This window comes from Trachemys scripta, chromosome 22 (genome assembly GCF_013100865.1).
Source record: "Trachemys scripta elegans isolate TJP31775 chromosome 22, CAS_Tse_1.0, whole genome shotgun sequence".
NCBI classification, from domain to species: domain Eukaryota; kingdom Metazoa; phylum Chordata; order Testudines; family Emydidae; genus Trachemys; species Trachemys scripta.
Genome location: NC_048319.1, coordinates 15977505 through 16000187, shown reverse-complemented (window position 1 = coordinate 16000187; position 22683 = coordinate 15977505). Strand labels below are relative to the sequence as shown.

The following is a 22683-nucleotide window of genomic DNA, read 5'->3' as shown; positions in this document are numbered from 1 at the left end:
GATTTCCAGTTTGTTTTACCTTACCTCTTTATTTCCTATTTGTAGAGGTTTAAATATGTGCATGTGACACTCTGGAAGGGCATGAGGCACTGCCATGCAAACTCAACCCTGTATGAACGAAGTTTCTGAGCAGTGACTGGGGGGGCTAATACTAGGAGACTTGGAAGTCCAGTCTGTGGTGCATCTTCAAAAGCAAGAGGCTGCAGGTTGGGACTGTGATCTATCTTTAGGTGTATGTCAGGATTGTGGCTCATCCCCATGCCATCTCCAACCCCCATCATCTTTCCCATCCCAGTTCAACACCCCCCCCACACACACACACACACCTTAGAGAGGAAGACTGGGCTGCACCAAATACAGAGATGGGAAGCTGCTGAATGAGAGAGAGGATGCAGGTACAGTGGACACACGTGCAACCAGTGCCTTCTGTTTCACTGCCAAACAACATTGGTAGTGCAGCGTAGCATTCCTCCTGTGATCACTTACGTTGATTTCCATGTTCTTTTTGAGTAAGTGTTAGTATTGCAAAACTGGGTCAGGCAGGGCCTGAGAGCACCATAGGGGTAAGTCTGGGAGGGGCCTGAGGGTACTATGGGGGGTTTCAGCAGGGCAGGGCCTCAGGGTACTATGGGAGTGGGGCTGGGAGGTGCCTGAGGGCACTATGGGGGGTGTGTGGCAAAGCAGGGCCTGAGGGCCCTATGGGGTTGCTGGGCAGGTCAGAACTGGTTTCCTCGGGGGGCCCTGAAGGTGAGCCTGGATAGAGCAGGACCTCAGGGTGCTATTTGGCACTGGTGAGGTCACATTTGGAGTGTTGTGTTCAGTTTTGGGCCCCCCACTACACAAGGGATGTGGACAAATTGGAGAGAGTCCAGCGGAGGGCAACAAAAATGATTAGGGGGCTGGAGCATATAACTTACGAGGAGAGGCTGAGGGAACTCGATTATTTAGTCTGCAGAAGAGAAGAGTGAGGGGGGATTTGATAGCAGCCTTCATAGAGCTTCATAGTTCCATAGAGCATAGGCCCTGACTTCTACTGGTGCCGGAGGGTGCTCGACGCCCCCCTGCCCCTGACCCGACTCCACCCCCACCCCCAATCCAACCCCTTCCCCAATGTCCCCGCCCCAACTCGCCCCTATTCCAACTCCTTCCCCAAATCGCCACCCCGGCCCTGCCTCCTCCCCTGAGCGCGCCACGTTCCCGCTCCTCCCCCTCTCTCCCTAACCCTAAGAGCTACAGCTGTTTGGCAGCGGCAAGCACTGGGAGGTAGGCGGAAGACCGGGGACATGGCGTGCTCAGGGGAGAAGGCGGAGCGGGGTGAGGTGGGGAGCTTGGATGCAGGTGGGTGCAGAGCACCCAGTAATTTTTCCCCATGGGTGCTCCAGGCCCGGAGCACCCCCAGAGTCGGTGCCTATGCCGTAGAGGATGGATTTAGACTGTTCTCAGTGGTGGCAGATGACAGAACAAGGAGCAATGGTCTCAGGTTGCAGTGGGGGAGGTCTAGGTTGGATATTAGGAAACACTATTTCACTAGGAGGGTGGTGAAGCACTGGAATGGGTTACCTAGGGAGGTGGTGGAATTTCCACCCTTAGAGGTTTTTAAGGCCCGGCTTGACAAAGCCCTGGCTGGGGTGATTTAGCTGGAAGATAGCAAGTGTGAAAAATCAGGAAGAGGGTGGGGGGTAATAGGAGCCTATATAAGAAACAGCCCCAAATAGCAGGACTGTCCCTATAAAATCAGGACATCTGGTCACCCTAGATTTAGCTGGGGTTGGCCCTGCGTTGAGCAGGGGGTGGGACTAGATCCCTCCTGAGGTCCCTTCCAACCCTGGTATTCTGTGGGGTGGGCGGGGCTTGTGGCCTTATCGGGGTGGGGCCAGACTTAGGCGTGGCCAAAGCTGTTGGGGGGAGGCCTGGAGCACGCCGGGAACTGACGCCCATGCGTCTCGTCGCCAAAGACGACAGGGACGGATCACGTGATGGGGACGGGCCCATCGCACCACACGCGCACGCCGCCTACTTCTCTGCGCTTGCTGCGCATTGGGGCCGTCCCTTGAGTTGGCATTTCTGCGCACGCGCGGCGAAGCCCAGTGGGAGATGCGTGCATTCGTCATATGTGTGCGACCGCGCGCAGGGCGGGGCTGAGCTGTCGCAGGGAGCGCACGCCGGCGGAATGGCAGCGGCCCGCTACCTGCGGCTGTGGCGCTGCTGGCGGCCGGGGCTGCCCGGGGGCCTCGCCCCGCTCGGCCCTGCTCATCGGCGGGTGTACGCGGCTTGCTCCTCCGCCTCCCCGTGGGCGCTGTGGGCTCAGCGGGCTCCGGCCCCATCTCCCCTCGCCGGGCTCAGCGGCGGCCCCCGGCGGCACCTGCGTGGCCCGGGCAGCCTCGGCGGTGGGGACGGGCTCGAGAGCGGCGGAGCCGAGGATGGGGGGGGCGGCGGAGCCGATCCCGCGGGGGCCCCCCCGGCCATGACGGCGCTGACCCCGCTGCTCATCCCTGAGCGCTTCCCCAACGTGCCGCTCATCGCCGTGACGCGCAACCCCGTCTTCCCGCGCTTCATCAAGATCCTCGAGGTAACGGGGCCAGCCTCCGCTTTCCCCCTCCGGGCCGACCGCCGCCACATCCCTTCTTCCTACCCGCTTCTCCCGCAGGGCGCCCACTCCGTGCCTTGGGCTGGGACGCCACCCGTGTGCCCTGCCCGGGAGCTCCCCATCTGCAGCCCCGTTCTCCATGTCATCACAGTAGTCGCGACCCTGTCTCCTTTCCCAGGGCTGGGCACTGCTCCTCTTTCCCGGCGGAGACACGGACACCCCCTTCCTGCTGGGCGGCCCTAGCTCCTCTCTTTGCCTAATGCATCGAGGTAAAGGGGTCGTGCTGCGGGGGCACAGACCCTCCCACTTTGCATCCTGCCAGCTCTGGGGAGACAGAGACTGTCTGGCCCTGAAGCCTATGCCCCTGCAACCTGAGCTAAAGCGTCTGGACCCATACTGCGGGAGAGGAGCTCTCTACCAGCCTAGAATAGCGGGATGTTGACTGGCAAAGTAATATTAAAACCCAACCCTTGCTGCATCCCAGTCATGCAGAAGATGAGCTTGCCTTTCTGGGAGCCCACCTATTGTAGTCGATGCTGCGCCCTGATCTATGCACAGATTTTGTAGTAGAGTAACTGTCAGTTAGATGTGTGATTCTTATACTGGTACAACCCCTAGTATGTTTGTGGTTATACTGGGGTAATGGGTCATCATAGGGGCTGGCATAGCTTATTTGCTATCCCATATATAGTTAAAGCAGAACAACTTTTGTCTGTAGACAAGCCCAAGATTGGACATGTTAGTAGGGACAGGGAGCCAGGATTCTTGGGTTCTGTTAGCAAGTCTGTGGCAGAGCTATAGTCAAAAGAAGGTTAAAGTATTATTACTACTGGAGGCCAATTGTTCTACTGACATCACCTTTGTCTTGGTAGATAGGAAGGAGAGGGGTATGCAAGGGCCATGTGACTAGGCAGGGCACAAAATCAGGAGTCCAGAGAGAGCTTTGCTTAGCCTATTGGACCCAGATGCAGAGGGCTTGCATAGTTAGAGTTTATTTTATCTCTTCCCAGTTCCAGCTGTTCATCTTGTTTACCACTATGTAAAACCAACTTGTGACAGTTGGAGATTGCACTGCAGCTAGATTTACCAAGTAAATTTTAGGTTGCCCTTGAATGTCAGTGTTTTTATTACCATAGTGTTTGTGTCCTTGATTCAGCCTTGGGTGCACATGTTCAGATAAATGTATGTGAACATGATGTATTCCTGATGTCCTTAAAGTGGTAGTGATTAGTCTCATTTCCATAGTTTATTACTTACTTTTTATGGTTGCATCTTTCAGTCAAAACACCAAAGAAACCCCCGAGAGAGAGTGTCACATTTTGGGGCATGCTGACCTTGATAGTGACCTTTCTAGTTATATGCCTGGGCATGTTCACTTCGGAATATGTCCTACTTTTTTGTGCAGCTGTATGGTTTGGAACCCTTATCACACAATTTGCACTATTTAACAGCACATTTAAATCTGAAACTGAATATGCTGTTTGAGTCAGGAGGATGGATGGACTTTATTTTTGTGGATATTAAGCATTTGGAACATGTAAATATTTATTCTTAACACCTAGTAGTGCTGTTATGACAGTTTTATTGATGCTGATCTTAGAGTGAAAATATCAAAAGTCAGAGCAATGTAACTTTTAATTCCTGTATGGTTATTTATCATATCATTAGTAAGGCATTTGATACGGTCTCGCATGATATTCTCATCAATAAACTAGGCAAATACAATTTAGATGGGGCTACTATAAGGTGGGTGCATAACTGGCTGGATAACCGTACTCAGAGACGTAACGGCGTAACGAGTGGGGTACCGCAGGGGTCTGTTTTGGGACCGGCTCTGTTCAATATCTTCATCAACGACTTAGATATTGGCATAGAAAGTACGCTTATTAAGTTTGCGGATGATACCAAACTGGGAGGGATTGCAACTACTTTGGAGGACAGGGTCATAATTCAAAATGATCTGGACAAATTGGAGAAATGGTCTGAGTTAAACAGGATGAAGTTTAACAAAGACAAATGCAAAGTGCTCCACTTAGGAAGGAAAAATCAATTTCACACATACAGAATGGGAAGAGACTGTCTAGGAAGGAGTACGGCAGAAAGGGATCTAGGGGTTATAGTGGACCACAAGCTAAATATGAGTCAACAGTGTGATGCTGTTGCAAAAAAAGCAAACATGATTCTGGGATGTATTAACAGGTGTGTTGCGAGCAAGACACGAGAAGTCATTCTTCGGCTCTACTCTGCTCTGGTTAGGCCTCAGCTGGAGTATTGTGTCCAGTTCTGGGCGCCGCATTTTAAAAAAGATGTGGAGAAATTGGAAAGGGTCCAAAGAAGAGCAACAAGAATGATTAAAGGTCTTGAGAACATGACCTATGAAGGAAGGCTGAAAGAATTGGGTTTGTTTAGTTTGGAAAAGAGAAGACTGAGAGGGGACATGATAGCAGTTTTCAGGTATCTAAAAGGGTGTCATAAGGAGGAGGGAGAGAACTTGTTCACCTTAGCCTCTAAGGATAGAACCAGAAACAATGGGTTTAAAGTGCAGCAAGGGAGGTCTAGGTTGGACATTAGGAAAAAGTTCCTAACTGTCAGGGTGGTTAAACACTGGAACAAATTGCCTAGGGAGGTTGTGGAATCTCCGTCTCTGGAGATATTTAAGAGTAGGTTAGATAAATGTCTATCAGGGATGGTCTAGACAGTATTTGGTCCTGCCATGCGGTCAGGGGACTGGACTCGACCTCTCGAGGTCCCTTCCAGTCCTATAATCTATGAATCTATAATTATGTTCATAAATAATATATGTTTGGGTTTCAAAGTCCAACACTCAAATATTAGGAAATGCCAAAATTCGGGTTTCTTGTGCAACATTCATTCTGCCCCCCATATATAGATAAGCTTGGAAGGATTAGATTTTTATTAAGTGTTGGTAAATGTCTATTTCACCATACACACACTCAAATCTATGAGAAACTAATTCCATGGAAGATGATGATAGAAATTTACAGATAGAAAAAGCAATAAAATTGCTGCTTGAGAACTTACTAGTTTGACTTAAGGATATTTACTTTGTATATTTTAACACATCATGACAGTTTGTGTTTTAATGGTTAAAAAGCTCAATGTCTACTATCAAATTTTCTGACTCCCTGATTCTGATTCCTCCGTAATTTCCCACAGCTGTGAAAATGTGTATATATAAACATTTTAAACACTTAACCCATAATTTTGTGTAGCGGTGAATATTGACATAATTTTTTAAGACTTTTTTTCTATTTGTCTAACATTCCTCAAAATTATTAAAAAAAAAAAAAATCAAAATCTAATAAGCCTCTATACATGCATTAATGGTAGCCTTTAATTACATGATGCTATACTAGATTCCATATTCTCCCACCGCATTCATTCAGTGTACTGGATGGATCATGCTTTGGGGATGAGGCATCTGTTAAGTATTCCTTCTGTCCTCATCTCAACATTCAATGTGTAGCTTCAAACTATTTACTACCACAAGTCGAACCTTACTCTGAAAATGTAATTATTCATTTCCTCGTTGTCTCTTCTAAGGTGCTCATCACCGTAGTAGCTGGGTGCCTTACAAATACTCTTACTTAGCACTGGAGATACATTAGTATTCTATTCCCATTTTATAGCTGGGAGACCTGCGACAGATGCCTCAGGCCACACAATGTCAGTGACAGATCTGGAATAGGGGCCTACTGATTCCCAACCGTGTGCTTATTCCTCCTGATCACACTGCCTTCCTGCCAGAGGCACTGAGCAGCCACAGCTCTAAACGACTTCGGTTGCAATTGTGAGTGCTCGGTGCTTCTGCAAATCAGGCCTCGGGTATCGCAGGTTGGGCACCCAGAAAATGAAGAACACAGTTAGTGACCAGTGAAGAGTTTGGCTTAAGTGACTTATACACATCACATAGGAACTCTGTGGCAGTGGCAGAGATAAAATTGAGTTCTCTTGTGTGACGTTCACCTGCTTAACTGCTGGACCATCCTTTCTCTTCATGCAGTCCCTTGCTTTGTTCTGTATAAACTAGGGCTGTGAAGCGATTTAAAAAAAACTAATTGCACGATTGATCACGCAACTAAAAATAATAGAATACTATTTAAATATATGTTTCCTATGTTTCCTATGTTATCAAATATATCGATTTCAGTTACAACACAGAATACAAAGTGTACAGTACTCCATATTTATTTTTATTACAAATATTTGCACTGTAAAAAACAAAAGAAATGGTATATTTCAAGTCACCTAATACAAGTACTGTAGTGCAATCTCTTTATCATGAAAATTGAACTTACAAATGTAGAATTATGTACAAAAAAACTGCATTCAAAAATAAAATAATCTAAAATTTTAGAGCCTATAAGGTCACTCAGTCCTACTTCAGCCAATCCCTCAGACAAACAAGTTTGGTTACAATTTGCAGGAGATAATGCTGCCCAGATCTTGTTCTCACTTTCAGGTGACATTGTAAACAGACATTTGCATGGCACTGTTGTAGCCAGCATTGCAAGATATTTACGTACCAGATGTGCTACAGATTCATATGTCCCTTCATGCTTCAACCACTATTCCAGAGGACATATATTCTTGCTGATGACAGGTTCTGCTCGATAATGATCCAAAGCAGAGCAGACTGACGCATGTTCACTTTCATCATCTGAGTCAGATGCCACCAGCAGAAGGTTGATTTTTCTCTTTTAGTGGTTTGGGTTCTGTAGTTTCTGCATTGGGGTGTTGCTCTTTTAAGACCTCTGAAAGCATGCGCCACACCTCATCCCTCTCAGATTTTGGACGGCACTTCAGATTCTTAACCCTTGGGTCGAGTGCTGTATCTATCCTTAGAAATCTCACATTGGTACCTTCTTTGCATTTTGTCAGTCTGCTGTGAAAGCGTTCTTAAAATGAACATGTGCTGGGTCATTATCCGAGACTGCTATAATATGAAATATATGACAGAATGTGGATAAAACAGAACAGTTCTCCCCCAAGGAGTTCAGTCACAAATTTAATTAACGCATTATTTTTTTTTAACGAGCATCATCAGCATGGAATCGTGTCCTCTAGAATGGTGGACAAAGCACGAAGGGCCATATGAAGGTTTAGCATATCTGGCACGTAAATATCTTGCAATGCCGGCTACAACAGTGCCATGCAAATGCCTGTTCTCACTTTCAGGTGACATTGTAAATAAGAACCAGTCAGCCGTATCTTCCGTAAATGTAAACAAACTTGTTTGTCTTAGCAATTGGCTGAATAAGAAGTAAGACTGAGTGGACTCCTAGGCTGTAAAGTTTTACGTGGAGTGCTATTATGTAACAAAAAAAAATCTAATTTGTAAATTGCACTTTCAGGATAGATATTGCACTACAGTACTTGTATGAGGTGAATTGAAATACTTTCTTTTGTTTACAGTGCAAATATTTGTAATAAAGTGTACAGTGCTCACTTAATATTTTTGATCTCTATTACAACACAGAGTACAATATATTTGAAAATGTAGAAAAAATCCAGAAATATTTAATAAATTTCAATTGGTATTCTATTATTTAACAGTGCAATTATCGTGATTATTTTTTTAGTTAATTACATGAGTTAATGCCAATTAACGAACAGCCCTAGTATAAACCTCTCAACTTCTAGAGCAAATGAGACTGAGATCCTACAAACATCAGTCATTACACAGAGTTGATTTAATTCCCAAGGCATGTTCCGTCTTTTCACTTAATGAGGCTGGGGGGGGGGAGGGGAGTCTTTTTTTTTTTTAAACATAAGTGTCATAATTAAGGGTACAATTTAGACATGGGTATTTTTAATAAGTCATGGACAGGTCATGGGCAATAAATAAAAATTCACGGTCCGTGACCTGTCCATGACTTGTACTATAAATACCCCTGACTAAATCTTAGCTGGAGTGGGAGGAGCTGCCGTTCCTGGAGCGGGACCCGAGGGGAGCACCGCTGCTCAGTTGTGGGGGAAGCCACCGCCCCTGGCAGGGGAGTGCTGTCGCTGCTCTGGGGGGAAACCTGGGGTGGGGGGGGGCAGGGCCAGCAGCATCAGGGGCTGCCGAGCAGCACCTGTTCCAGCCCCCCGCCGCTGATCCGGCCACCCATGGGACTGCTGTCGGGGGCTGCCAAGCTGCGGCTGCTCCTGCCACAGAAGTCAGTGAGAGTCATGGAATCTGTGAATTCCGCAACCTCTGACAGACATGGAGCCCTAATTATAACTGGTAGAAGAAAGCTATTTACATTGCAAATTAAAGTACTTAAAAGTTAAAAAATGTCAATATTTAGGTTGCCTGTGCAACATTCTTTTTGCCTGCTTCTGCTCTGCTTCAGTCCATTGAAAAGTGACTGATGGTCTGGATTTGGCCTGCCTATTGACTACACCTGCTGTAAACTCTACGTTTGCCATTCTGAACGAATTTGGAGTGAAATAGCATGGAGGGTGATTGAAGATGATTCCCTTTCCATGACTATATTTCACTTCAACAGCTCAATGTCATTTACAGGCAAAGATGGGATTTTGGCCTTGATCTTTCTGAAACTCAAGCTCTCTGAAGACTGGTTTTTATTTTTCTTGTTGGTTTTGTAACCCTATAGTCCCACAGACTTCCTACACTGCATCAATAGCAGGACAGTATACTAAGAGTTGATTAACAGAAATATCAGCATCAAGGCAAAAACAGGGACTGCATTAAATCAACCAAGAGTTTATTGCTCATTGTAGCATTTACACAACACTTCAAATTCAGGGGCACTATAGGGAGAGATTTGTCGTGACTGGTTTTTCAGTAGCACTTGTTCTGCAGCGAATGTTAAAACTGTCTGTATAGAGAATGCAAACAGAAGTTACACACTTTTGCATGCACTGTTTTAATTTTTGGAGTGCTCTCATGACTAGTGTTGGTTTGGTCCTGGTCATGGAGCCATTAAGGAATGGAATAGGAGGATTTGCTTGGAGCAGTAGGCCTTGCACATCTGGGGGGAAGAGGATTGGAAGAAGAGGAAGTCTCTTTGCCTTTTTCAAGATGATGTAAGACAAAAGCTGCAAAGTGAAATCTTTTTTTAAAAAGATTCTTTGTTCAGGTATCATAATAACCTGCCTAGGGAAACTTTAATGTTTACTTATTAAAAGGAATATGAGTATTTAAGATGTTCTCTCCTACTTCCTTAGTGTTTGTATCTAGCTTAAATCTGAATTAACACACACACACTGAGAAATTCCCTCCCTTGCTGTAGTTCTCCATACTCATCAGTACTCACTGTGCCCAATGTCTGTCTAGGAAGGGCAGATATGTTCCAAATAGCCAACTGAACAAATTTGCCTCAAAGATGTATTTTCTGTTGTGCTTATCAGTGTAGTAGTATTTGAGCACCATTCAGTAATGTGTTAAGCAATGTAACTAACATGTCACATGTTTGTTCTCATCCTCTTCCCAGAGGGACAAGTGTGTGCAGGGAGTATGTTGATTTTTAAAATTTGTATGTGTACATGCTACTATATATTTGTTAGAGAAGGCAGGTCAAAGAAGTGCACTGGGAGAGGTTTGTGATGGCCAGTAGTTTCTGAGGGAGTTCGTTCCACAGCCTTGGACTGGGCCCCAAGAAAGCTCAGTGTGTTACTTTGCACTTGCCATTACTGAATTTCATCTGCCATTGTGTTGCCCAGTCACCCAGCTTAGTTAAGTCTTTCCAATGTTCTAACTTCAACAATTTTGTGTCATCTGCAAATTTTGCCACCTTGCTGCTCATCCCCTTTTCCAGCTTTTCAACAGATGTTAAACAAGCCTGGACCTAGTATGGAGCTATGTAGTACTCACTGCTCATCTTTAGCCATGGGGGAAATTGACCACTTATTCCTACTCTTGCTTTCCTGTTTTACAGGAAACCAGAACCCATGTTGTAACCATGTTTTAGTTTAGAAGCCTCCCAAGGTTCTCTAACATGCTTTTCTTGCTTGTGTAGGGTGTTAGTACAGGCAAGAAAAAATAGTTTATCAGTGTTACCCAACAGCCATGTTTCACAGCTCTGTGTGTGACTTTGGTGGGTCAGAAAGGACTGGAGTGGCTTGCTGAAGGTCCCAGGAGGTCTGTACCAGAGTTGGGAAGGTAGCCCAGATTAGATTTCCTAACTCAGACCTGGTCTGTAATCACAAGCCAATCCTTCCTGTGTGACTGGAGCTGAAAGCTTCTGGGAAGCCTGCTCTGAATTTTTACTTAAAACTCATTGCTATCCTAGGTGAAAAATAAGAAGCTAGTGGAGCTGCTGAGGAGAAAAGTTCGCCTTGCCCAGCCTTATGCTGGTGTCTTTTTGAAGAAAGATGACAAGTAAGTGATATCTCTTTCTATTATAAATATACTAATGAGGTTGATGATTATGCTGGAAGTGCACTAGGAAAGCTGAGTCCCTTAATTCTCTCAGTGGTCACTATGGTGGAAGATGTAGCATAGTGGTAAATAGGGCTGAACCTTGTCTGTTACCTTTGTTTACCACTGCTACATCTTCCACCCTTGCTACTGCTGGTAGAGAATTATGGGTCTTGGCTTTTTCCTTCTGTAGAAAAGGCCTTAAAACCGCTGATCAACAGTAAGTAAGAGGTTCCAAGTATTCATTAGAACTTTGAGTGGAGACCACATACACAATGGCATGAACAAAACAATTAGTATCCGACAATAGGGAGAAGGAGTCAGTGTTGACCCAGTGTGTTGCTCCTTCATCACATTTTCCAGACTGAATATCTCTGAGGCAGATTCTGAATGTCATAGGCTGTGTCCGCAGTGGTGACTGGACAGGGGTTTATATGCATGGTTGTGCCAGAACCCCCTGCCATCCTCATCTAAACCAAAGAAACACCGATTTTGAGGTGTGCATGGGGCAAGAATACTACAATGATGAGTATGAACACGCCATGAGCTGTGGCACAGCCCAGTACCCATGTCAATTTGTATGGGTAAGGGGTGTGTACTGGATCCTAGACCTCCATTCCCATTCCCACAATGCACTGACCCTTTCCTGCTTGACCCTTACCCATATCTATAAAGGTCCTGGTCCCCCACCTCTATCACCAGCAGTGAGCTGTGCTGACCACTACAGAATAGTGGGTTTGTTTGTTTGTTTTTCTCCCCCCCCACCCCCCGTGGGAACTCTTTTCACCACTATAAGCGAACATGGAATCTGCTCCAAGAGTTGCCACGTGGTCCTCTGAGCACACCCACTCATCACTGCGTGGTCAGAATTCACTGTCCACAACTTCTCCCACAGCACCAAGAACATCCATCTTTACCAGGAAAATTCAGAGAGGCTGGTGTAGGTGGGCATTCACCAGGCTGGCTCAGTGCCAGGAACGGGTAAAATACATCAGGCTGTGGAACTGAAAGGCAAAAGACTCCAGCGGTCACTCCGGAAGGAGTTCTCCAACATGCCCCGTCTTCAAGGAGTTGGACCTAGGGCTTTCCAGGGTCCCCAGTACAGAGCCTGAGGTGACTCTCAACCCCACGGGCCTCATTGTCTGACAGCCACGTGTACACTGTCAACTGGACACAGGTGCATGGGTGTCCGCATCTAAACCCAGGGCAAGGAGGCAATGGAGATTGTGGAGGTGGCAGCCTCAGTAGACCCAGAGGAAGAGGAGCAATTTATCCTGCACCTCTGCCTGAGGAACCGGCTCAGCAAGCCCCTCTGGATGAGCCAGAGGAGGACCCCAAGACTCACCAGGAACCAGAACCCAAGGCTGGTAAGTTAAATCCCACCCACCTTGCCAATATCCCCTCCCTCTTTCTCCGGGGCTATGCAGGACTGGAAGGCTACTCCCTCCCCTCCCCATCTCAAATGGTCCCTGACCAAGACATTCAACATTTTATTGAATTACCACGAATCACCATAAAGTTTATGGCAGAAGTTATTGAACAGATTATCAGCAAACTATCGTATTGTCCCTGGGTCTGAGAGTTCATCAGCCAACTGGCTGATAGCAAGGGTGGGGATAGAAAGGTCAAGGTGGAGGACAGGGCATTTGTACAAGATTAATGGTTCTTCACAGTTGCAACTGTTTTGTCTTTCAAGATCTCAAACTTCTGTTACAGTAACATCCCCCCTGCCCCTCACCAAACAGGAGCCATACCGGGGGTGGAGTGGGGTGTTTAGTGTCAGGGATGGTGAGTTACGTATAGGAAGGAGAAGGAAGGGGAACCATTGCTTCTCCGAGGAATGGGACAACGGTTATCTGTCCTACTGCCTGGGGTCTCCCTGCTTGGAGCCAGGCTTCGCAAGCCGGAGGAAGGGGGGCAGATGGGGGTTCCACTCTGGTGGCTGCACAGACACAATACTATGTCCCTTTGCAGTGGGGAGAAGAGTGGCTTGTGGTCTTGGCTGGAAAGTTCATGGAACAAAGTACAGTTGCTGTGTGATTTTTCTCCCCTCCTCTCCCCCCATTCCTGTCTCTGCTCTTCGCTGAACAAAGGGGCCCAGGGGCTCACTTGGTGGTGGCTAGGCATTTGCAGTGGTTTTCTTCTCCCCCTCCACACAGGCTCCATCAGCTATCTTAGAATGTAGTCTGTTTCCATTCAGATTGCCTTCCAGTCCCATAAGCATACATCTGCACATTTCTGGTGCAGCAGAAACTCCAGCTGGTTCTTAAGGTTCAGTGGCAGCGCAAATGTGCTTGGCCCACCTTTCTAGCTCACCATCCCTTCCATTCAGCAACATGTAGAGAGATGAGAAGCAGCACAAACGTCTCTCTGGCATAGATTGCTAGGTCCCCACCATGGGACTGGAAAGGCACCTCCTTTCTCAGTCAGGTTACTCTCAAACGTGTTTTATCCAAATGATGGCCAGCCTTGAAAGAAGACATTGTAATGGTTAACATTGCCCCTGAAATAAATGCACCCACAATCCTAATCACACATTTAAAGACAGTAAATTTTTAAAAAATACCATTTCATGCCACCTACTGCTTTCAGCAGGTGCTCCTTTCTCAGGGGCTGTAAAAGTTGGGGTAATGAAACAATCATTCCTGAATTGCTGAACGGTATCTATATTGTGACCTTCAACAGCAAAGTTGTATTATGTAGAGGGGATTTCTTACACACTTCGAAAGGAAAGAAAATGATAGAATGCTGGTCTTTTGATTGACTTGGCAGGTCCTTCTGCTGAGGAGTGTGAACCTATTCCTCCTGGGGGCCAGGAGCAGGAGCAGCAGCAGCCCAGGGACAGTAGGGGCAGATGAAGGACACTGCTCATTGGCATCTACAGAAGAAACCAGGAGCAGCTTAACTGAGGGAAAAGGAGGAACAGGGTGTTGAGCAGGAGGAACACTTTTTTTTTTTTTTTTTTTTTTTCCCCAGAGTCAGGAATACAAGGAGCAGGAGCTTTCCCAAAGGGACCAGGAGCATGTCCTGTTGCAGTTCCTGGCACAAGTGGCGTGGAAAGGATTTGGGTTCCACCTGCCGCAATAGCCACTGCCAGGGTCCAGGAATTAGCAACTTCCTCCTCATCCCCTACAGCTGCTACTTCTCCTGCAGGCCAGGGTGTTGCTCAGGCAGAGGATCCAAACAGCTCCTCCCATGACAAGGGAGAGGCTGAAAGACTTCAGGGACAGCATGCTGCACCAAAACCCCTCCCGGGGGAGTACTGTGACCATGCAGGAAGCAAACAGTAAGCCCAAGACTGTGCCTGAAGGCCAGCATATGTCGGCTCTCAAACCCTGTGCAGGAATTGTCCCCATTTGTCCCGCTTGTCTGCGGGAGTGGGGAGATCAAAGCCAAGGACACCACATCATATGCTTTGAAGTTTAATGTTCTTGGGAGTCTGATCCGTTCTGCTGTCTTTCATAGTTTCTTTTGAAAAACTGTTCAGAGTTATGCTACATGTACTAGTTTCAATAAATGTTATTTTCCTTTATATATGTGTGGACCCTTCATTCGGGCTGTGATGAAAGCGTAAAATTTGTCTCCCTCCACCCCCTTTTGGCTTGGGCCCTACCATTTGGCACCTTGAGTTGCGTAACTCCCCAGGGCAAAACACTGCCAGGTCCTCTCCAAACTTACCCCCTCCTCTCCGTCCAGGTATGAGAATATAATGTAATAAGCCAGAGACTGTTGGAAAGTGCAATGTGCACAGAAATAACGTAACTTTATTAACTGGGGAAGGAGGAGGAAAGAGTGGGTAAAAGTTCCTATGGGTTTGACAAAACAGAACAGGAAAAGCAAAGTGGAGTAACTGCCACTGCTTACAGAACAGTGCTAAAATGGCCCCTCAACTCTCACCCACCAAAACTGACCACTCTGAACCATGGGGTTACTGATTAGTTAACAGCCTGTAAGTGCCCTTATCCCTGCACACCTCACAGATGCCAGTTGTAAAAGCCCCTCCCAACGCCTTCTTCAGCTATTCTCCGGGTCCTACAAGCATTGAGTCATCCGCCCCCCAAGTGTGGTCTGGCTAACAGTTGTGACCATTAACACACAATGAAAAAACTATGAATGCAATTTAACTGGGCAGAACAGTCATAAAACAGAAGATGTTATAACTGTGGAGGTGCCCTGCTTCAACTACCCATAACAAGTCATTATCTAAATGACAAGCTAATGACCATCAGCAGGAGGGGAACTAAACTGCTAATTGAAACAAGTGAATGGGAATGTTCCCTGTTGGTTTTTTTTTTTTTTTTTTTTAACACCCCATGTGTATGGGGTGTGGTGCTTAGTTTGGGACCTGGCTGAGGTGACTCGCCTGCCTGCCTGCTGTTCCAAGATATAGGCATGAATTGCATCCTGGATTTCCCTTCCTGCTGTGATCCAGCACCAGCATGAACATTCACTGGATCATGCTGTCTGTAAAGGCTTTGCACACCAGTTCTGTCCTGTACACTCTGTCCTAAAGTACTCTCCTGTATTCTCGGAAATGTTATGAAGCACACAGCTGGCCACATAATGCAGATGGCATTGGCATCCAATTGGTTGTGTAGATACAGCTAACAAGTCTTCAGCCACCCAAAGGTGCACTATCATCCTGCAGCTGCTTAGTTTGAAGTTGAATTCAGCTGGATTGGTTAGGGTAGGGTTTCATTAGCCAGTGTAGGAGCGGTATGCAGGGTCCCGCAAATAACTCTGGGCATGGAGACACTATATAGACCCATGTCATTTCTGGGGAATAAAGTCCCTTCAAGTGCAATCCCAGTCTCCTCAACACCTTGGCATCATGAACCTCTCCTTTATGTCTGACATTAGTGTTCACGAACCTGCCTTGGTGATCTACTTAAGCCTTGAAGAATGCCTGAATAGTAATCTTTTCAACTGACATTCTCACTTGCTCCTTTCAGTGGACAAAGTTTGTGGATTTGAGTGCAGTTAATGGCCTCCACATGGTTCAGAAACCCTGTTCTCTGGACCCCAGCTATAATTTCTGGCCATGGGTTTGAGAGGGTTGATAGCTGCCCAAACCTGCACTACCACAAGCCTGACAGTAGATTTTCCCCACTCTGAAGTGGTTTGTGATTGACTGGTAGCTGTCCAGCATTGATTGTTGCTCTCTGGAAGCTGGCACTTGCTTCTGCATCAGTATGGTTCTCTGGACCAGAGAGTTCTGCCACTGTAGGATTGGGGCCAGCTCTCACAGGTCTCCATGAACATCTGCTTCTTCATTCTAAAGTTCTGCAGCCACTGGTCATGATCCCAAGTTTTCAAGACAATGTGATCCTACCACACTTTGCTGGTGGTTCTGGTCCAGAGGCGGCAGTCCACCCATGGTCATACAGTCACGACACTGGCAGTTTCTTGCTTCTTTGTGTCACAGGGTGACAATGCATCAGTCACCTTCCCGGTCACCCATCTTTGGCGTGTGAGAGAGGTCCAAGTACATTCACCTAAGATTCTTGCCAGGTGCATGCTGCAATGCACATGTTTGTCCTGAAAAAAGGAGCAGGAGCAGAAATGCATTGTCAGTCACTTGCTCCATGTCTTCTAAGTTGGCCAGGAGAAAAGGGTGAGTGGGCACTGACATCAACAAATGTGTGAAAGTAGTGGACAGGACCAATGACACACTGCAGGGAGGGTCTTCTTGTGATGCACATAACCCTGGGTTACCACCCCTGAAATTCTAATGCTAAAGGTATGTAGCAAAAAGGTGGCAGAGTGGATGCAAGTATGCTTGTGTGATAGGTTCCCCCCGGGGTGTCACTTGGAACTGGGGTGCCACTGAGCGCCCTGGCCCACCAGCCTGTGACAAGCTGCAAAGCCCTCCAGCTTGCATTTCATCAGCATTCACCCAGGTAGGGACACCCAGCTGCAGTTTCATGCAGGTTCTCTAACCACCAGCTTCCCAGCCTGGGACCCCAGAGCAGTACTGTCCTGCTCCGGTTAAATCTGGCCCATATATGGGTTTAATACCTGGTCCGCCTCTCCCTCAATGTGAAGAGAACAATGCACACTTGTGGTAACCAAGCAGAGATTTTCCTCAAGCACTCCAGTCAAAGCTCGCTGGTTTAGATTAAAACAAAAACAAGTTTATTAACTACAAAAGATAGATTATAAGTGATAGCAAGCAGATCAAAGCGGATTACCTAGCAAATACACAAAAAAATGCAAACTAAGCTTAATATACTAAATAGACTGGATATGAATTAGCAAATTCTCACCCTAACTGATGGTACAGGCAGACGTGTAGATTCTTAAGGCACAAGCTACACTTGCTTTGCAGCTTGGACTCCCCAGGTGTTTTGTACACAGGCTCGAAATCCCCCAGTTCAGTTTTTGTTCCTCAGGTGTTTCCAGAAGTCTTCTTGTGTAGGGAGTGAAGAAGCCTAGATGATGTCACTCCCTGCCTTATATAGCTTTAACATATGGCAGGAACCCTTTGTTCCAAAACCAGTTCCCAGACCAGTGTGTAGGAAAAATAGTACCCCAAAATAGAGTCCAGTCATGTGGCCTGGTCATATGTCCTTGTAGAGTCTGTAGCATTCTCAGGAAGGCTCACCAGGTGGGAGATAAGCATCTCCTAAGGCCCTATTGTTCTTTCTAATGGCCCATTGTTGTGAATAGGCCCTTCTCCACCCATTATCTAGACTGAAAGCATCTTGACTAGTGGGTGTTACCCAGGTGTAACTATATTTGCAGTACAGATACATAGTCAGTATTTATAACTTCAGATACAAAAATGAGACATGCATACAAATAGGATAATAGTGTTCGCAAAGAACTTGTATAATGACACCTCACATAACTTATCTTGCATAAAATAATTCTGCTACAATCATATAATATCACTATGAAGAATATGGGGTGCAGTGTCACAGCTTTTACCTGTGTCCATCATAGCATAGGGAGATACATGCGTGAGCATATGAATGGGTAAATACACAAGTGTGTGCGCCAGTGTAAAGGTAGCAGTAGCGGTTAAGGCCTGGAAGGACTACTGGATCCTCTAGTCTGATCTCATGTATTTCACAGGCCACCAGCACCTGAACACTAAACCTGTATCCAAAATTAGATGCAAATGTTACGTCCCATAGAAGACTAAGCTGTTATATGCCACTAGCCAAGAGTAGGCAGGACTGAGGTGTCCCAGTGCCCAAGGCCTCTGCAATGGCAGGGCTTAAGTGAGATGTACCTAGATAATCCCAGCAAGTGTGGCCTGTGCTCCATGCCTCAGAGGAAAGTGGAAAAACCGCCTATCTGATCTGGGGCAGTTAGACCTGAGCATGTGAGCACAAACCAGCCAGCCAGCATCTCTGAGAGAGAATGCTCAGTGCCACCTCAAGGCCCTGGCCCACCCCACCCAGTGTCCCATCTCCAGATGTGGCCATCTCTGATGCTTTAGGACACCCCCCACCCCACCCCCGCAAAAAACAAAAAACCCCACAACAGAATACATAAGGGCTGGGGTTCAGGGAGGGAGTTGCCAAAAACACAGTATCACCTTTGGGCAAATGCTGTTCACAAAGCGATCACCGCATATCTGATCTTTCAATACTTGTCCTCAAGGGAAACCTGCGCAACATCTTCAAAAGATGAGCCTGGGAACCTAAATTCATAATTCTGCTAGAACCAAAAGCTATGGATTTAACAGGGGGTTATGGCTCATTACAGCTATTTGTAACATGCCACACTGTAACATGTTACCCTTAATTGCCCACTCAAACCCTTTATGCATAACAATCTAACGTGAGTTCTTCCAACATATTACCCCTTCAGCTTGTCTGTTCCAACATGTATTTAACTCGGACACACTGCTACCTTCTCCACACCTGAAGAGCTCTTTGTAGCTCGAGAGCTTGTACCTTCCACCAACAGAAGTTGGTCCAAAAAAATATTACCTCACCTATCTTGTCTGTCTCGTGTTTATGTAATGTTTACCTTTAAATTTTATCAGCAGTGAATCTGATGTGGTGGAAAACCTGAATGAAATCTACCAGACAGGAACTTTTGTCCAGATCCATGAAATGCAGGACCTTGGAGACAAGCTGCGCATGATTGTCATGGGGCACCGAAGGTAACTGCATCTGCTACAGAGCCCACGCATGTGTCTGCCATTCTTGGAGGGCAGGCACATCCTTCAGCTCTCACCACTGCACATATGTTACTGTACTTGTAATGAGGAGAAGAGGGTCATGGGGTGCCATCTGAGGTCTTTCTTTGGGGAGCTTGCTATTGTAAGCTAAGTGTTCGCTCAAAACTGAAAACTTGTATTCACAATCTGTGCTGCACTTTGCCCCACTCTATTCCTGATAGAATGGGGGTACACTTCTCCAGAAGATCTCCCACTCCTGGGATTGGAAGTTTCTGATCTAACAGATCGGGTTAGTGTCTGAGGAAGCACAGTCTGGGTGATATCCTCTGGCAAGGGTAATGGACTGCCTAATCCAGGGGGATAATCCCACTGGTATAACAGGTGTTCTTGTTTTAGTCCTATAAGTATGTGTGGCACTTGAGATAAATGCTAGACAAGCTCCTGCTCAGAGGAGCTTAGTAAGATAGACAACCGGATTGGAAAAGCCTTTGGGTCTTTCAGATCTAAAAATGACTTATTTACTGATTTGCATTGTGGTGGCATCCGCTCCATTGTGCTGAGCTCTGCAAAGACACATAGCAGAGATGGTCCCTCAAATGAAAAGAGTTCAGTCTAAGTGTGTCCATCCTTATACTTAGACCAGGATGTGATGAGGGAGCTAAGGGTCACAGATTCAAATCCAGTTGTTTTGCTTACAGATAAAGCATGTGTTTTCTTTAAGGGGTTGATTCTTCAAAACAAAATGTTAAAATCTAATTCCACTTTGATGTAGGGCAGAAATACAAAGGAGCTAATTCAGCAGCCAGTTTATCTCTCTCATGCTTCAGTTTATTCTTTTTAGTATTTGGTTTGCAAATCCCATGGGGGTTCACAGCTGCCTGATTCTTAGTTATGCTAAATCAACCCTCAGTGTTCCTGATGGAGCCTTTAGAAAGGGTGACACCTAAGCATAATATTTAATCCAGAGACTACAAGTAACCCTGCCCCTCCCCATTCTAGTACGATAGTCACATACACCAATGTTAAACTTGCAGTGCTGGCTACAGTTGTCTTCTCTTGGTCTTCAGAATTCGTATAAACAAGCAACTAGAGTTTGAGCCTGAGGAATCTGAGTCTGAGAACAAACAGAAAGCAAGAAGGAAGCTGAAGCGCTCCAAGAGAGAGGCTGAAGAAGAGGAAGGACCAAAGGACCAAACTGTGGAGCTGGTGCTAGAACCTATGGCTGCCTCGCCAGAAGAAGTGCTCATGGTAGAAGTGGACAATGTTGTCCATGAAGATTTTCAGATCACAGAAGAAGTTAAAGTAAGTGAAGAAATCACACAAGCCTAGTGCTGCAAGTGAGTGTGTCCAGATCTGTTCCTGAGCTATTGGGGATGTCCTGCATGTGCTGTTTACAGGTCTATTACACTGTCCATTCATTTAATCTCACCCCATGGAAGGTGCCTGCTTCTCATAGTCCTAATATGTGTCTGCATGTTAATCCCATTACAATGACCCTTCTCAGTGCAACAGCTCTATTGCTCAGAATGCCCCGCCCCTAATTAACATCACTGTAAGGATGGATTCTCCTGTGCATGCATCCCATGTAATAGCTTGTATCCTGTTATTTTAACTAGCTTGGCTAAAGAATAATTATAACTTCTTTCAAGGGTGATGTCTGAAGGGCCAACCTGAGGGTGTAAACTTAATGGAAGTAGATTAAATGAACAAGATGATGATAAAGGGCATGATATGAAACTTAAATGTCTAGGAGGGTAGGCTCACAACTAACTAACCTTATGGGCTAAAAACACTAACCTTAACTGGTGACCTGGGTTCAGATGTAGCTTGGTCACCTGACATGGGTCTTAGCCTAAGACATGTTACAACAAAAGCTTGCCACAACTGCCAAGCTAGTTTACTCCATGCAAAAGCCCAGTCTCCAGGCCTGCCCAACCTCCCTCCCAGAACGATGGGAAATGGAGGAGGGCAATCTTCCTTAACAGTAACCAGAGTTAAATGGACACATGCGGCAGGGACTCCTGCCCATCTTATTGGTATTTCTGGGCCCTGACATGGGAGGAGGGAGCCATGTTGTGCTTGCATTTTCACTCAGGACTTGTGGGCTCTGTTGTTTTGTTTTGTTAGGCGCTTACTGCAGAAATTGTCAAAACAATCCGGGACATCATTGCCTTGAACCCTCTCTACAGGTACGTTTACCCTGTCCTGTTCTATCTCTGGCTTTCAGCGGTTCTCAGGCATGTTCAGTACTTTGAAGCCATTCTTTCTAGACTCAGTAAATGTCTGCATGCTGTAGCCTAACCAAAGGACAGCAGTAACTGGAGAGTTTTCCACCGAGGATTTAGCTTCAGGATGGAAGTAGATTTAATGAACAAGAAGATAATAAAGGGGATGATATGAAACGTAAATGGTTGGGAGGGTAGGCTCATGAGTGCATGGGCTAAAAACACTAACCTTAACTGGTGACCTGGGTTCAAATGTAGCTTCGTCACCTGACATGAGTCTTAGCCTAAGACATGTTACAACAAAAGCTTGCCACAACTGCCAAGCGAGGTTTAGGATTCCTGAGATGCAGAGGTGCTGCAGAGCTGGGGGTGGGGGGACACTTCCATAGATCCTGCCTGCATTAAGGCTGGGGTTAGCCGCCAATAATTCCTCACTTTAGTCACCCCATGAGCGCTGGTTGAACTGGCCTGAAAAATGACGTTATTTCACTCTGAACTGCTGTTTCGTCTCACCTATCTTGTTGGCTGTATTGAGGAATTTCTAATATGGTATAATTCCAATTATCTGAAAACCCTAGTTATCTGAATCCATAGTGTCCCCACGTAGCCCTATGTTGCATCTGAAGCGTTAAAATAGCATGCCTGTTTAGTCGAACATTATTAGCATTATCCAAAAGTTTCATCTGCTCCCTAGGCCATGTGGGAAAATGGGAGAGTACTGTATTCTTAGAATATTAAATCAAAGAAACCATTTACTTTTTATTAGACATTTTGATTCTTGTTTCTAATTGACTTTTCAGAGAGTCTGTGCTTCAGATGATGCAGGCAGGGCAACGAGTGGTAGATAATCCAATCTATCTGAGTGACATGGGTGCAGCGTTAACGGGGGCAGAGTCGCACGAGCTGCAGGATATCCTGGAAGAAACCAATGTAAGATGAAGAAACTTTTAACTGATGAATCACCTCATATAGCTGCCTCTTTCATAGCAGATACATCATTACTTGTCATGACTTCTCTAGTGTCCTCTACACTGAGGACACATTAGCTCTGCATTTGGTTATGGGTTGATTTCAGTGGACAGTTAAATCTGTGTGTGTTTCAGAGTAGCAGCCATGTTAGTCTGTATCCGCAAAAAGAACAGGAGTACTTGTGGCACCTTAGAGACTAACAAATTTATTAGAGCATAAGCTTTCGTGGACTACAGCCCACTTCTTCGGATGCATATAGAATGGAACATATATATCTCCTCAATATATGTTCCATTCTATATGCATCCGAAGAAGTGGGCTGTAGTCCACGAAAGCTTATGCTCTAATAAATTTGTTAGTCTCTAAGGTGCCACAA

General features: G+C 46.0%; 1 protein-coding gene across 1 annotated transcript in view; it reads left to right on the top strand.

Annotated features, from left to right (window-relative positions):
• Window positions 1-2128: 2128 nt before the first annotated feature.
• LONP1 (lon peptidase 1, mitochondrial) overlaps window positions 2129-22683 on the top strand; it is a gene marked incomplete in the record, with an annotated part of 47747 nt that continues 27192 nt past the window's right edge. Inside the window, 6 exon segments of the mRNA XM_034755542.1 lie at window positions 2129-2569; window positions 10849-10937; window positions 18976-19095; window positions 20181-20415; window positions 21241-21302; window positions 22139-22268. Coding sequence (XP_034611433.1) covers window positions 2171-2569; window positions 10849-10937; window positions 18976-19095; window positions 20181-20415; window positions 21241-21302; window positions 22139-22268 — 1035 coding nt within the window.